We start from the raw sequence: 17,044 nt of genomic DNA on the forward strand, positions 1-17,044 counted from the left end.
CCTCAGCAATTTCCTCTCCAGCCTCCTTCAGTATTCTGGGGTAGATCCCATCAGGCCCTGGGGACTTATCTACCTTAATATTTTTTAAGACACCCAACACCTCGTCTTTTTGGATCACAATGTGACCCAGGCTATCTACACCCCCTTCTCCAGACTCAACATCTACCAATTCCTTCTCTTTGGTGAATACTGATGCAAAGTATTCATTTAGTACCTCGCCCATTTCCTCTGGCTCCACACATAGATTCCCTTGCCTATCCTTCAGTGGGCCAACCCTTTCCCTGGCTACCCTCTTGCTTTTTATGTACGTGTAAAAAGCCTTGGGATTTTCCTTAACCCTATTTGCCAATGACTTTTCATGACCCCTTCTAGCCCTCCTGACTCCTTGCTTAAGTTCCTTCCTACTTTCCTTATATGCCACACAGGCTTCGTCTGTTCCCAGCCTTTTAGCCCTGACAAATGCCTCCTTTTTCTTTTTGACGAGGCCTACAATATCACTCGTCATCCAAGGTTCCCGAAAATTGCCGTATTTATCTTTCTTCCTCACAGGAACATGCCTGTCCTGTATTCCCTTCAACTGACACTTGAAAGCCTCCCACATGTCAGATGTTGATTTGCCCTCAAACATCCGCCCCCAATCTATGTTCTTCAGTTCCCACCTAATATTGTCATAATTAGCCTTCCCCCAATTTAGCACATTCATCCTCGGACCACTCTTATCCTTGTCCACCAGTACTTTAAAACTTACTGAATTGTGGTCACTGTTACCGAAATGCTCCCCTACTGAAACATCTACCACCTGGCCGGGCTCATTCCCCAATACCAGGTCCAGTACCGCCCCTTCCCTAGTTGGACTGTCTACATATTGTTTTAAGAAGCCCTCCTGGATGCTCCTTACAAACTCCGCCCCGTCTAAGCCCCTGGCACTAAGTGAGTCCCAGTCAATATTGGGGAAGTTGAAGTCTCCCATCACCACAACCCTGTTGTTTTTACTCTTTTCCAAAATCTGTCTACCTATCTGCTCCTCTATCTCCCGCTGGCTGTTGGGAGGCCTGTAGTATACCCCCAACATTGTGACTGCACCCTTCTTATTCCTGATCTCTACCCATATAGCCTCACTGCCCTCTGAGGTGTCCTCTCGCAGTATAGCGGTGATATTCTCCCGAACAAGTAGCGCAACTCCGCCTCCCCTTTTACATCCCCCTCTATCCCGCCTGAAACATCTAAATCCTGGAACGTTTAGCTGCCAATCCTGCCCTTCCCTCAACCAGGTCTCTGTAATGGCAATAACATCATAGTTCCAAGTAGTAATCCAAGCTCTAAGTTCATCTGCCTTACCCGTAATGCTCCTTGCATTAAAACATAGGCACTTCAGGCCACCAGACCCGCTGTGTTCAGCAACTTTTCCCCGTCTGCTCTGCCTCAGAGCCACACTGTCCCTATTCCCTAGTTCTCCCTCAATGCTCTCACCTTCTGACCTATTGCTCCCGTACCCACCCCCCTGCCATACTAGTTTAAACCCTCCCGTGTGACACTAGCAAACCTCGCGGCCAGGATATTTATGCCTCTCCGGTTTAGATGCAACCCGTCCATCTTATACAGGTCACACCTGCCCCGGAAGAGCTCCCAGTGGTCCAGAAAACGGAAACCCTCCCTCCTACACCAGCTGTTTAGCCACGTGTTTGTCTGCTCTATCTTCCTATTTCTAGCCTCACTGGCACGTGGCACAGGGAGTAATCCCGAGATTACAACCCTCGAGGTCCTGTCCTTTAACTTTCTGCCTAGCTCCCTGAACTCCTGCTGCAGGACCTCATGCCCCTTCCTGCCTATGTCGTTAGTACCAATATGTACAACGACCTCTGCCTGTTTGCCCTCCCCCTTCAGGATTCCCTCTACCCGTTCGGAGACATCCTGGACCCTGGCACCAGGGAGGCAACATACCATCCTGGAGTCTCTTTCACGTCCACAGAAGCGCCTATCTGTGCCCCTGACTATAGAGTCCCCTATTACTATTACTCTTCTGCGCTTTGACCCTCCCTTCTGAACATCAGAGCCAGCCGTGGTGCCACTGCTCTGGCTGCTGCTGTTTTCCCCTGATAGGCTATCCCCCCCGACAGTATCCAAAGGGGTATATCTGTTCGAGAGGGGGACAACCACAGGGGATTCCTGCACTGACTGCCTGCCCTTTCTGGTGGTCACCCATTTCTCTGCCTGCACCTTGGGTGTGACCACATTTACATAACTGCGATCTATGACGCTTTCCGCCACCTGCATGCTCCTAAGTGCATCCAATTGCTGCTCCAACCGAACCATGCGGTCTGTGAGGAGCTCCAGTTGGGTGCACTTTCTGCAGATGAAGCCACCCGGGACGCTGGAAGCCTCCCGGACCTGCCACATCTCACAGTCAGAGCACAGCACCCCTCTAACTGACATTGCGTCAATTAATTAAAATTTGTCTCTTTTTTTTTTAAATTGCAAAGTTACTGTCAACTATCTGTTTCCTAGCACTAGATTTCTAATAGAAATGCGATAGCTAACTATAATACTCTCCGATCTCTGGCTTAGATAATAACTTAATTATAATTTAGAGGATATGTTTAATTAGTTCCCAAATACTCAAATATTTTTTAAATTTAGGTTAGAATCCCAACCAGCCACTCAGGTCACAGCTTTTCTGTGATGTCGCTTCAATTTCCCCCCGACACACACAATTTGAAAAAAGGTATAAAAGTAAAAATCACTTACTTGCCTTCTGAGTGTCTGAGATGTTCTCAGGTTCTCTCGCTGACAGAGACTGCTCCTCCACCTCCGATCCTTGACCTGCACAATGCTAATAATATAATAATATAATATGGCACTTACCTTACACCAATGGGTCTTATTATTAGGTTAGAGGAGGAGGGCGGGTGGGAGACACTACACGTGTAGTGTCTCGGGTTTCCTCTCCACCAGAATTTATTGGTTGGGGGGGGGGGGGGCACTTGCCAGAGGTAGAACTTCCGGTTCCCGCCTTATATAAAAACAAATAAAACTGAAAAGAAGAACAGACACGGGACCAGGCAAGGCTTTTTAAACTAACTACTCACCTCCCAGAAGGCCCCTGCGCACCGCTGCCGCCGAAATCCAATGGGCTGCTCCTGTAAAGGTAAGTGGTTTTAAACTAACTACTCACCTCCCAGAAGGCCCCTGCGCACCGCTGCCGCCGAAATCCAATGGGCTGCTCCTGTAAAGGTAAGTGGTTTTAAACTAACTACTCACCTCCCAGAAGGCCCCTGCGCACCGCTGCCGCCGAAATCCAATGGGCTGCTCCTGTAAAGGTAAGTGGTTTTAAACTAACTACTCACCTCCCAGAAGGCCCCTGCGCACCGCTGCCGCCGAAATCCAATGGGCTGCTCCTGTAAAGGTAAGTGGTTTTAAACTAACTACTCACCTCCCAGAAGGCCCCTGCGCACCGCTGCCGCCGAAATCCAATGGGCTGCTCCTGTAAAGGTAAGTGGTTTTAAACTAACTACTCACCTCCCAGAAGGCCCCTGCGCACCGCTGCCGCCGAAATCCAATGGGCTGCTCCTGTAAAGGTAAGTGGTTTTAAACTAACTACTCACCTCCCAGAAGGCCCCTGCGCACCGCTGCCGCCGAAATCCAAAGGGCTGCTCCTGTAAAGGTAAGTGGTTTTAAATTCACTACTCACCTCCAAGAAGGCCCCTGCGCACCGCTGCCGCCGAAATCCAATGGGCTGCTCCTGTAAAGGTAAGTGGTTTTAAACTAACTACTCACCTCCCAGAAGGCCCCTGCGCACCGCTGCCGCCGAAATCCAAAGGGCTGCTCCTGTAAAGGTAAGTGGTTTTAAATTCACTACTCACCTCCAAGAAGGCCCCTGCGCACCGCTGCCGCCGAAATCCAATGGGCTGCTCCTGTAAAGGTAAGTGGTTTTAAACTAACTACTCACCTCCCAGAAGGCCCCTGCGCACCGCTGCCGCCGAAATCCAATGGGCTGCTCCTGTAAAGGTAAGTGGTTTTAAACTAACTACTCACCTCCCAGAAGGCCCCTGCGCACCGCTGCCGCCGAAATCCAATGGGCTGCTCCTGTAAAGGTAAGTGGTTTTAAACTAACTACTCACCTCCCAGAAGGCCCCTGCGCACCGCTGCCGCCGAAATCCAATGGGCTGCTCCTGTAAAGGTAAGTGGTTTTAAACTAACTACTCACCTCCCAGAAGGCCCCTGCGCACCGCTGCCGCCGAAATCCAATGGGCTGCTCCTGTAAAGGTAAGTGGTTTTAAACTAACTACTCACCTCCCAGAAGGCCCCTGCGCACCGCTGCCGCCGAAATCCAATGGGCTGCTCCTGTAAAGGTAAGTGGTTTTAAACTAACTACTCACCTCCCAGAAGGCCCCTGCGCACCGCTGCCGCCGAAATCCAATGGGCTGCTCCTGTAAAGGTAAGTGGTTTTAAACTAACTACTCACCTCCCAGAAGGCCCCTGCGCACCGCTGCCGCCGAAATCCAATGGGCTGCTCCTGTAAAGGTAAGTGGTTTTAAACTAACTACTCACCTCCCAGAAGGCCCCTGCGCACCGCTGCCGCCGAAATCCAATGGGCTGCTCCTGTAAAGGTAAGTGGTTTTAAACTAACTACTCACCTCCCAGAAGGCCCCTGCGCACCGCTGCCGCCGAAATCCAATGGGCTGCTCCTGTAAAGGTAAGTGGTTTTAAACTAACTACTCACCTCCCAGAAGGCCCCTGCGCACCGCTGCCGCCGAAATCCAATGGGCTGCTCCTGTAAAGGTAAGTGGTTTTAAACTAACTACTCACCTCCCAGAAGGCCCCTGCGCACCGCTGCCGCCGAAATCCAATGGGCTGCTCCTGTAAAGGTAAGTGGTTTTAAACTAACTACTCACCTCCCAGAAGGCCCCTGCGCACCGCTGCCGCCGAAATCCAAAGGGCTGCTCCTGTAAAGGTAAGTGGTTTTAAATTCACTACTCACCTCCAAGAAGGCCCCTGCGCACCGCTGCCGCCGAAATCCAATGGGCTGCTCCTGTAAAGGTAAGTGGTTTTAAACTAACTACTCACCTCCCAGAAGGCCCCTGCGCACCGCTGCCGCCGAAATCCAAAGGGCTGCTCCTGTAAAGGTAAGTGGTTTTAAATTCACTACTCACCTCCAAGAAGGCCCCTGCGCACCGCTGCCGCCGAAATCCAATGGGCTGCTCCTGTAAAGGTAAGTGGTTTTAAACTAACTACTCACCTCCCAGAAGGCCCCTGCGCACCGCTGCCGCCGAAATCCAATGGGCTGCTCCTGTAAAGGTAAGTGGTTTTAAACTAACTACTCACCTCCCAGAAGGCCCCTGCGCACCGCTGCCGCCGAAATCCAAAGGGCTGCTCCTGTAAAGGTAAGTGGTTTTAAACTAACTACTCACCTCCCAGAAGGCCCCTGCGCACCGCTGCCGCCGAAATCCAAAGGGCTGCTCCTGTAAAGGTAAGTGGTTTTAAATTCACTACTCACCTCCAAGAAGGCCCCTGCGCACCGCTGCCGCCGAAATCCAATGGGCTGCTCCTGTAAAGGTAAGTGGTTTTAAACTAACTACTCACCTCCCAGAAGGCCCCTGCGCACCGCTGCCGCCGAAATCCAAAGGGCTGCTCCTGTAAAGGTAAGTGGTTTTAAATTCACTACTCACCTCCAAGAAGGCCCCTGCGCACCGCTGCCGCCGAAATCCAATGGGCTGCTCCTGTAAAGGTAAGTGGTTTTAAACTAACTACTCACCTCCCAGAAGGCCCCTGCGCACCGCTGCCGCCGAAATCCAATGGGCTGCTCCTGTAAAGGTAAGTGGTTTTAAACTAACTACTCACCTCCCAGAAGGCCCCTGCGCACCGCTGCCGCCGAAATCCAATGGGCTGCTCCTGTAAAGGTAAGTGGTTTTAAACTAACTACTCACCTCCCAGAAGGCCCCTGCGCACCGCTGCCGCCGAAATCCAATGGGCTGCTCCTGTAAAGGTAAGTGGTTTTAAACTAACTACTCACCTCCCAGAAGGCCCCTGCGCACCGCTGCCGCCGAAATCCAATGGGCTGCTCCTGTAAAGGTAAGTGGTTTTAAACTAACTACTCACCTCCCAGAAGGCCCCTGCGCACCGCTGCCGCCGAAATCCAATGGGCTGCTCCTGTAAAGGTAAGTGGTTTTAAACTAACTACTCACCTCCCAGAAGGCCCCTGCGCACCGCTGCCGCCGAAATCCAATGGGCTGCTCCTGTAAAGGTAAGTGGTTTTAAACTAACTACTCACCTCCCAGAAGGCCCCTGCGCACCGCTGCCGCCGAAATCCAATGGGCTGCTCCTGTAAAGGTAAGTGGTTTTAAACTAACTACTCACCTCCCAGAAGGCCCCTGCGCACCGCTGCCGCCGAAATCCAATGGGCTGCTCCTGTAAAGGTAAGTGGTTTTAAACTAACTACTCACCTCCCAGAAGGCCCCTGCGCACCGCTGCCGCCGAAATCCAATGGGCTGCTCCTGTAAAGGTAAGTGGTTTTAAACTAACTACTCACCTCCCAGAAGGCCCCTGCGCACCGCTGCCGCCGAAATCCAATGGGCTGCTCCTGTAAAGGTAAGTGGTTTTAAACTAACTACTCACCTCCCAGAAGGCCCCTGCGCACCGCTGCCGCCGAAATCCAATGGGCTGCTCCTGTAAAGGTAAGTGGTTTTAAACTAACTACTCACCTCCCAGAAGGCCCCTGCGCACCGCTGCCGCCGAAATCCAAAGGGCTGCTCCTGTAAAGGTAAGTGGTTTTAAACTAACTACTCACCTCCCAGAAGGCCCCTGCGCACCGCTGCCGCCGAAATCCAATGGGCTGCTCCTGTAAAGGTAAGTGGTTTTAAACTAACTACTCACCTCCCAGAAGGCCCCTGCGCACCGCTGCCGCCGAAATCCAATGGGCTGCTCCTGTAAAGGTAAGTGGTTTTAAACTAACTACTCACCTCCCAGAAGGCCCCTGCGCACCGCTGCCGCCGAAATCCAATGGGCTGCTCCTGTAAAGGTAAGTGGTTTTAAACTAACTACTCACCTCCCAGAAGGCCCCTGCGCACCGCTGCCGCCGAAATCCAATGGGCTGCTCCTGTAAAGGTAAGTGGTTTTAAACTAACTACTCACCTCCCAGAAGGCCCCTGCGCACCGCTGCCGCCGAAATCCAATGGGCTGCTCCTGTAAAGGTAAGTGGTTTTAAACTAACTACTCACCTCCCAGAAGGCCCCTGCGCACCGCTGCCGCCGAAATCCAAAGGGCTGCTCCTGTAAAGGTAAGTGGTTTTAAATTCACTACTCACCTCCAAGAAGGCCCCTGCGCACCGCTGCCGCCGAAATCCAATGGGCTGCTCCTGTAAAGGTAAGTGGTTTTAAACTAACTACTCACCTCCCAGAAGGCCCCTGCGCACCGCTGCCGCCGAAATCCAAAGGGCTGCTCCTGTAAAGGTAAGTGGTTTTAAATTCACTACTCACCTCCAAGAAGGCCCCTGCGCACCGCTGCCGCCGAAATCCAATGGGCTGCTCCTGTAAAGGTAAGTGGTTTTAAACTAACTACTCACCTCCCAGAAGGCCCCTGCGCACCGCTGCCGCCGAAATCCAAAGGGCTGCTCCTGTAAAGGTAAGTGGTTTTAAATTCACTACTCACCTCCAAGAAGGCCCCTGCGCACCGCTGCCGCCGAAATCCAATGGGCTGCTCCTGTAAAGGTAAGTGGTTTTAAACTAACTACTCACCTCCCAGAAGGCCCCTGCGCACCGCTGCCGCCGAAATCCAATGGGCTGCTCCTGTAAAGGTAAGTGGAGTGTCACAAGGATCAGTGCTGGGCCCTCAACTATTTACAATCTATATCAATGAGTTGGGTGATGGGATTGAATGTATGGTGGCTAAATGTTCTGATGACACATAGTTCAGAAAGTAATTTGTGAAGTGGACATAAGGAGTCTGCAAAGGACATTAAGTGAATGGACAAAACTCGACAGATGGAGGATAATGTGGGAAAATGTGAATTGTCCACTTTGGCAGGAAGGATTAAATAAAACAATATTATTTAAATGGTGAGACATTACAGAACGATGAGGTACAGAGGGATCTGGGCGTCCGTGTACAGGAGTCACAGTAAGTTAGTTTGCAGGTACAGCAAGTGGCTCGATCGGGTCCTTGAACAGTTTAATCAGGCTTTATCGAGTGAGTTGAAATCACTTGGGAAGCACAATGGAATGTTGTGTATGGCAAAGAGATTGAAATAAACAAGTCGGGATGTTTTGTTGCAGTTGTACAGGACCTTGGTGAGACCATTTTTAGAGCACTGTGTACAGTTTGGGTCTCCTTATTTCAGAAATGAGATAATTGCATCAGAAGCAGTTCAGAGGAGGTTGACTCCCCGGATTCTTGGAATGAGGGGGTTATCCTCTGAGGAAAGGTTTGACAGGTTGGGACTGTATCCATTGCAGTTTAGCAGAATGAGAGAGGATCTCATGTGTTTCAATAAGATCATGAGTGGAATTGACAGAGAGATTGCTGAGAGAATGTTTCCCCTTGTGGGAGAGACTAGAATTAGGGGACACTGCTTAAATATTAGGGGTCTTCCATTTAAGACGCGGATGAGAATATTGTTTTTCTCCTGAGGGCCGTGGGTCTGTAAATCTCTCTTTCTCCAGAGGGTGCTGGAAGCAGGGTCAGTGAATATGTTTTCAGATTGAATTTGATAGATTCTTGATTGAAGAGGGAGTGAAAGGGTGGAGGAAGGAAAGTGGAGTTAAGACCACAATCAGATCAGCCCTGATTTTATTGAATGGTGGAGTGGGCTCGAGGGGCCGAATGGCCTGCTCCTGTTCCTGTGTCTCAGCAGTAATATCAAAGTGCAGCAGCATTCCCATTACACTCTGGGTAGAAGCACCATCTCCAGGTAAATGCTCCCTGCTCTGCCCCAGATGCCATGGTCCCAGTCAGTGGAATGTGTAAAACCTCAACAAATCTCTGTGCTCGGGGAATCCCTTCTTATTACATCACAAAGTCTATGGAGACTGATTTAACCCAATCATTGCCGAGATAACATTTGAACGGACCAATTACAAAGTCTGTCATTGAACCATCTGTACCCGCCCAAGCCACTCCAAACTCTCAAACAATTGTCTTCCCCACGCTCCGTCCCCGGTACAGGGAGTCAGCATTCCCATGCCAAGCAGTGAAAACATGGTGGCCTTGACACCAGGGTGTTGTCTAGGATTCCAGGCACTCTTGTTTTCTCTGTCCTCTGGGAACTGTTTATCTCCCTGTTCCCACACAGCAAGTCGTCTGTTCTCAGCTCTGCTCGATTTCTGCTGGAGTTTGGTCCCTTTTACACCTTTCGGATCAATAAAACATTTGGTCAGTGAAGACCCAAACCACAATTTCCCACCCTGTCACCTGTCAACCATCCTTACCCAGAGCGTAATCACAACAGGAATAAAAACAGGAGCAGTGTAACAATCAAATTCAAAATAAATCCACAGCCAGTCATAGAATTTAATTTAATGTTCACTAATTAACAAGAAAACCCGAAGCACGGAGTCCCCCAGGATTCTTACAGTCCACACCTAGAGGGGGACGAGAACTCTCTCTCCAACCCCTCACTCAATTTCACTCCGTTCTCTTCCAGTTCTGTTCTGGCCCCGCCTGCGGTAACATCTACGCAATCTTTTCTCCTGAAGGAATGCCGTGAGTTCTAAGTTACTGGTACATAAGGACAGATGCTTTAAGCAACAGATAAAACGAGACTGTAAAATATTCTCCAGCTCCCTCTTTACCCCCGTCCAACTTGTGGACAGTTCTTACTCAGTATTATTTCTCCCAAGTCCATTATTGGCCCAATCGAATTTTTAAATAAAAAAATACATAGTTACGGGATGTGGGCTTTGCTGGCTCGACCCAGCATTTATTTACCATCCCTAGTTGCCTTAGAGAAGGTACTGGTGAGCTGCCTTCTTCAACCACTGCAGTCCATGTGGTGTTGGTACATCCACTATGCTATTAGCGACTGAAGGAACAGTGATATATTTACAAATCAGGATGGTGTGTGGTTTGGCGAGGAACACCCACGTGGTGGTGTTCCTGTCTGTCTGCTCTCCTTGTCCTTCTATATGGTCGTGGGAAGGTACTCTCTCAGGAGCCTCGGTGAGTTCCTGCTGTGCATTTTGTAGATGGTACACACACTGCTGCTGCTGTGCCTTGGTGGTGGAGTGAATGAAATGAGCTGAATTGTCCTGGAAGGTGCTGAGCTTCTTTAATTTTGGAGATGCACTCATCAAGGCAAGTGGAGAGTGATCCATCACACCCCTGACCTCTCGATAATGGACAGGCTTTCAGGAGTTAGGAGGTGAGTGACTCACAGCAGGATTCCCAGCCTCTGACCCACTCTTGTAGCCACTGTATTTATATGGCTAGTCCAGTTCAGTTTCTGGTCAATGGTAACCCCCAAGATGTTGATAGTGGGGAATTTATCAATGGTAATGCCATTGAATGACATGGGGAGGTGGTTAGATTCTCTCATGAGGGAGGTGGTCATTGCCTGGCATTTGTGTGGCTCAAAGTTACTTGCAGGACTGCAGAGCTCAGATCTGATCCATTGGTTGTTGGATCGTTTAGCTCTGTCTATTGATTGCTGCTTTTGATGTCTGGCATGCAAATAGTCCGGTTTCATTCATAATATCACTCCTGCCTCACAGTGCCAGCGACCCGGATTCAATTCCAGCCTTGGGTGACTGTCTGTGTGGAGTTTGCATATTCTCCCCGTGTTTCCATGGGTTTCCTCCATCGCTCTGGAGTCCTCCCACAGTCCAAAGATATACAGGTTAAGTGGGATTATGGGGATATGGCGGGGGGATATACTGAGGTAGCTGCTCTTGGTAGGGTCCGTGCAGACTCGATGGGCCCCGTGGTCCCTTTCTGCACTGTCGAATTCCATTCTATGGAATAAACATCCTTGCAGATTCTTACAGCTTTGTGCTGGGCCATTTCAGAGTCAACCACATTGCTGTGGATCTGGAGTCACATGTAGTCCAGACCAGGTAAGGAGGCAGATTTCCTTCCCTAACGGGCATTAGTAAACCAGATGGGTTTTTTCTACCAATAATAGAGAAGATCATTAGACTTTTAGTTTGTGTTTTTAATATATGTATTTTATTCCAAACACAATCAATTATACAAATAAACAACAATCAAATACCATTGGCTTTCAAACAGTTTGTCATTTTCCCCCTTTTCTTCCCGAAACTACCCCAACATCCCTTTCCCAACTGACCACCCCCCCCCACGGCGACAAACAGATCCTCAAATAGAGACAGAAAGACCCTCCGTCTTAAATAGAAACCTCTTCACCCTCGGAGAACGTACTTAAGTCTTCTCCAACTGCAGAAATTCCGTCAAATCCCCCAACCATGCCGATATCTTCGGTGGGGCGACCGACCTCCAACCCAGTGAGATTCGCCGCCGGGCAATCAGAGTGGTGAAGACCCCGTTCCCCTCCAGCAGCTCTGGCAGATCCGAAACACATGAAAGCCCCACTAAAGAGCACGGCTCCATCGTCACCCCCACACTTCCGGCAGGGTCTCGGAAATCAATGGCCAGAATCCCCGAACTTCGGGCACACCCAAAACATGTGAACATGATTGACAGGCCCCCTCCTGTACCTCTCACATCTGTCCTCAACCTCAGGGAAGAACCCACCCATATGAGCCCGAGTCATAACATGCAAAAAACGTAACATTTACAAAACTTGTATATACACGTCGAGACAGAACAGATCCCACCATTACTCCTCCCCCAAACCAAGCTCCTTGACCAAGTCATCCGCTTCTTCTGACATCGTAAAATAATGTCCTTTGCCCTTGTGAAAGTCACCCAGAGTTTGTCCGGATACAACACCCCGAACCAGACCTTGGTCGAAAGAGCGCCGCCTGGGCCCTGTTACAACCCGTCTGCCATTTGGCCAGGTCGGCCCCAATGTCCTGGTAGATCCGGATCAGATTCCCCTCCCAGCTACAGTCTCACGTCGACTTCACCCACCTCAGAATCCTCTCCTTCGCCTGGAACTGGTGCATCCAGCCGATCACTGCCTGCAGCGGCTCCCCTGCTCTCGGCCTCCGTTGTAATGATCGGGGGGCCCAATCCACCTCCGGGGCCTTATTGAAGACCCCCTCCTCAACCAGCTTAGTGAACATTTTCAATACATAGCCCATGGCACTCGTTCCCTCCACTCCTTCCTCAGACCTACAATTCACAGATTCTGTCGCCTGGACTGATTCTCCTGGTCGTCCACCTTCGCCCTCAGCACCTTGCAAGCCTCTCCCAGCATCACCATCTCTGCCTCCTGCAACACGATCTGATCACTGGGATCCAACACCGTCCTTTCCACCTCTCGGATCATTGCACCTTGTGACTCCAGGCGTTCCTCCACCCTCTCCACCCTCCCACGAAGAGGGGCTACTGTTTCCTCAATCGCCCTGGACCAGTCCTCTTGCATCTCTTTCCGATGCTGCCGAAACATCCTCCAACTCCGCCATACTCTCAGTTGCTGCACCACACAGATCCTCCATCTCAAGCTAAGGCTATACTCGACTTTTGCCCGGTGTTGTAACCTGCTGATATTCCACTTTGGAGGAAAAACCAACTCCCTCCACTTATTCTGCACTTTTTACAAACAAAGCGCCCATTAACCGGGCAGAAAGGGCCAGAAACCCAAGCTTCCAAGCAGGAGCCACGTTGTGTGCGGCCGATAAACTCAGGGCCTCCACTGGAAGTCGTTCCAGGACATTTTTATCATTTAATCTCCCCTATCGCTGATTTTCTCTTTTGTTCTGTCTGACCCTCCCCCTTTCTCACCAGCATCAAACCCATCACATTTCTCCCTCTCTTTAGCTCTCAGGTAGAGTTACATTGGACGTGAAACATTAACTCTGTTTCCTCTCTCACAGATGCTGCCAGTCCTGCTGCGTTTTTCCAGTTCTTTCTGTGTTTATTTTAAATCTACCTGTAATGGGGGAAAAACAGGATTTACTATTCAGGATAAAATAAATGTCCTTCATCAGCTTTCATGGATCACTTCAGTGGAAATGTGCTCTCCCAGGCTCAAAGAGCATCAGCCCACTGGAAGTACAGTTGTGAGACCGGCCGGTCCAGCAGAAAGAAACTCTCCCACCCTCCCACTTCACCAAGTGTCAGAATGAACATGGTTCAGTCCTGGATGTGATTAACAGCAGCAATAACAGCAGAATCCAACCCCTGTCATCACTTGTGAACTCACTGGTGTCTCAGCAGAAGTGTTGACCAAGTGAATCCCTTCCCACACACTGTGCAGGTGAATGGCCTCTCCCCAGTGTGAACTCCTGGTGTGCTTGCAGATTGGGTAACTGAGTGAATCCCTTCCCACAGTCAGAGCAGATAAACGGCCTCTCCCCAGTGTGAATTCGCTGGTGTGCCTGCAGGTGGGATAACCGAGTGAATCCCTCCCCACAATCAGAGCAGGTGAACGACCTCTTCCCAGTGTGAATTCGCTCGTGTCTCCGCAGGTTGCTTATTTGAGTGAATCCCTTTCTACACTGAGAGCAGGTGAACGGCCTCTCTCCGGTGTGCAGGATCTGGTGTGTCAGCAGATGGGATGAGTTTTGAAACCTCATTGTGCAATGAGAGCAGCTGAACGGTCTCTCCCTAGTGTGAATGCACTGATGGTTATCATAGAAATTACAGTGCAGAAGGAGGCCATTCGGCCCATCGAGTCTGCACCGGCTCTTGGAAAGAGCACCCTACCCAAGGTCAACACCTCCACCCTATCCCCATAACCCAGTAACTCCACCCAACACTAAGGACAATTTTGGACACTAAGGGCAATTTATCATGGCCAATCCACCTAACCTGCACATCTTTGGACTGTGGGAGGAAACCGGAGCACCCGGAGGAAACCCACGGTTCATCAGTTTGTGAGACCTTTTGAAGCTGCTCCCACAGTGAGAGCATTTAAAGGGTCTCTCATTGCTGTGAGTGACAGTGTGGCCCAGCAGATTGGATACCTGAGTAAATCCCTTCCCACACTCACTGTGGGTGAATGGTCCCTCCCCAGTGTGAACTTGTTGGTGTGTACGCCGTTCAGATGAAGTACTGAACCCCTCCCCACATGTGGAGCAGGTGAATGGCTTCGCCCCGACATGGACTGGCTGGTGCTTCTTCAGGTGGGATAACGTAATGAATCCCTTCCCACACTAAGAGCAGGTGAACGGCCTCTCCCCAGTGTGAATGCGTCGATGAGTTTCTAGTATAGATGACAATCTGAATCTCTTCCCACAGTCCCCACATTTCCATGGTTTCTCCATGGTGCTGGTGTCCTTGTGTCTCTCCAGGTTGGACAATCAGTTGAAGGCTCACACAGAACTCGTACGGTCTCTCCCTGCTGTTTATTTTCAGTTTGTGTAACTGGTTAAAGCTCTTTCCAGTCAGTGCTCTGGAACACTCTCACTCGGGTGTGTGTGGCTCGGTGATTTTCCAGTCACACTGATGGTTAAAACCATCTGAAGCAGGAAGAACAGACAAACCTTTTTGCTTCTCAATTCAAAGGCTGATGATATTCAAGTCCCGGTGAATGGAGTGAATCTGTCAAATCGGGACGTGAGGTTTGGTTTGAGATTTCTGTCTGTAATTCTTCCTCTTCTGATACCCTGTAAAAGGAGTTTACAAAATACACCATTGTCAGTACAGGATCGGAATTCAGAACAGACATTTCTAGTTTCTATGGAACATTCTGTCCTCTCTCACTTCCCAAAAGCTGTAAATCTCCGTCCCACACACTCTCCCTCCATTCTCACTCTGCTGTATCTAATATTCACCCTCCCAATTCTCCTGAAGGTGCTGATTCAGGCTGATTGACAGATCCATGCTCACTGCTTACAATCGTGGACAGAGAGCCCTGGAAATCTTCATGAAGACTGCCATCCTAACGGAAATATGTAACAGGACGAAAATTGTTTTTAATGTATAGGATTGTATCAGTTGGTTAAGATACAGGAGGTAGTGATTGATCATGATCTGGAACTTTCTGCCAATGAAGGTTCTCAAGCAGAGATGATCAATAATTTCTAACTGAATTAGATGGACGCTTCAGGGTTACTTTTGTCAATATTAAAGATTGTCCTCCTGCAACCAAAGACTATCCTCCTCACTATTTACCGCCAGCAATTTTCGCACAATCCGTGAACCTACTGAGAGACCTGAGCCAACCTTTCCAGAGTCTGCACCCTCCCTGGGGATTCACTTCCTTTTCCCTCAGAACCAGAGTCCTTCCGGTCCTCCAACTGTTCCCATTGGTCAAGAGCCCAGCAGAAAGGTCAGGAGGTGGGATCTTCCTGCACATGCGCAGTTTCCCATCGCTCCCAGGGACATGCGCAGTCCGGCCGCCCGCCCGGCGAATGGAGCGGTTTCCTCACCGCGGGGGATTGTGGGTGCTGTGGCCGCCATTCCTCATCCAGAGTCAGCGCCTTCAGGGAGGAGATTTTGGGGAAAAGCAGGACGATAGTGGAATGAATTAGTTTCGAAATGAACAGGAAGGAGAGAATATGTGGGGGAATGAGATGTAGAATTTCTGAGATAGCAGTATTTTGTGTCACATCAAGATCTTCGACAACTTTCGTGAAACTTTGTTTTACAATGTTCCAGGAAAATCCTTGGCATTTTTATTAAGTCAAATGCGATAACCAACAGGGGGGCACGGTGGCACAGTGGTTAACACTTCTGCCTACGGCGCTGAGGACCTTGGTATCCTCCCAGCCCAAGTTGACTGTCTGTGTGGAGTTTGCATATTCTCCCTGTGTGTGCGAGGGTTCACCCCCACAATCCAAAGATGTGCCAGTTAGGTGAATTGGCCACATTAAATTGCCCCTCAATTGCAAAAACATAATTAGGCACTCTAATTTTTTTTTAAAAATGTGGTGTCCAAATGAAAATTAATGCTTTATTGATGACTGCCACTTGAATTCCTCGACTACTCCCAAATACCAAGTACCTGTCCATGAACAGTCTGATCAACCATCTAATTCATAAAGACCAGCCTAGCCCACCCATTCTCAGTGAATCTTCTATTCTCAAAGTCTGGGGCTGATTTAGTACAGGGCTAAAGAGCTGGTTTTTAAAGCAGACCAAGGCACGGTTCAATTCCCGTACCAGCCTCCCCGAACAGGCGCCGGAATGTGGCGACTAGGGGATTTTCACAGTAACTTCATTTGAAGCCTACTTGTGACAATAAGCGATTTTCACTTTCACAATGAAGGCTTGGTCACTTTTCTCCTTTCAAAATACAAGGTCGAGGGGCTAATTGAGGTCATTAAAATTATCAAAGCTTTTGATAAACACAGAGGGTGTTCCCCACTTGTAGGGGGAAGAACAAAACTGAATTCAGGAGAAACTTCTTTCCAGAGAGTAATGAGAATGTGGAACTCACTACCACAGTGAGTGGTGGAGGTGAATAACATTGATACATTGAAGAGGAAGCTGGATGAAGACATGAGGGAGAAATAAACAGACGGACACACTGATAGAGTAAGATGGGAAAGCATGCGAGGAGGATGAAGTGAAGTAGAAATACTGGCAGAGATGGGTTGGGCTGAATGGCCTGTTTCTGTGCTGTATATTCAATGTAATTTAGCCTGGTATTGCCTTTAACTCTGACAGAGTCCATTCCGGGTTAAAGAGAAAATGTTTCACTCACAGAACATTTTGGATCATTGTTCCCAGCTATTGTCCAATCAATGCCTTTGCCAGTCCGGTATCTGAGTGAGCTGCTGAGGCAATAAATTCAACTAAAAACATCAAATGGGATTTCTTCGGATATATCTTTGAAGAGCAGATCTTTTTTCAAGTGGACTGAATTGGTTATATATTCTCGGTCACAGTCCTTTCCGACAACAATTATTATTTATCAGCCAGTCTTATTCAAATTATGGAGTCTGTTTTATGCAGTAAGACATCTCACAACACCAGGTTAAAGTCCAACAGGTTTATCTGAAATCAAAGGTTTTCGGAGCACTGC

The 17,044-nt window shown here is 49.3% G+C and overlaps 1 protein-coding gene and 1 long non-coding RNA gene across 5 annotated transcripts in view; both read right to left on the minus strand.

The window, feature by feature from the left end:
- LOC140422447 (uncharacterized) overlaps nucleotides 1-17,044 on the minus strand; it is an 87,671-nt gene that overhangs the window by 27,598 nt on the left and 43,029 nt on the right. Inside the window, 1 exon segment of the mRNA XM_072507467.1 lies at nucleotides 13,385-13,680. Coding sequence (XP_072363568.1) covers nucleotides 13,385-13,680 — 296 coding nt within the window.
- Nucleotides 14,402-16,911, minus strand: LOC140422457 (uncharacterized). 4 transcript variants are annotated; one of them, XR_011947473.1, is made up of 2 exons: nucleotides 16,724-16,911; nucleotides 14,402-14,681 (listed from the first exon to the last, which is right to left on the minus strand). It is a non-coding gene; the product is annotated as an uncharacterized lncRNA (long non-coding RNA). The 4 variants fall into 4 exon arrangements; XR_011947471.1 differs by lacking the exon at nucleotides 16,724-16,911 and adding an exon at nucleotides 15,241-15,278; XR_011947470.1 differs by lacking the exon at nucleotides 16,724-16,911 and adding an exon at nucleotides 15,223-15,278.

This window comes from Scyliorhinus torazame, chromosome 5 (assembly GCF_047496885.1).
Source record: "Scyliorhinus torazame isolate Kashiwa2021f chromosome 5, sScyTor2.1, whole genome shotgun sequence".
NCBI lineage: Eukaryota > Metazoa > Chordata > Chondrichthyes > Carcharhiniformes > Scyliorhinidae > Scyliorhinus > Scyliorhinus torazame.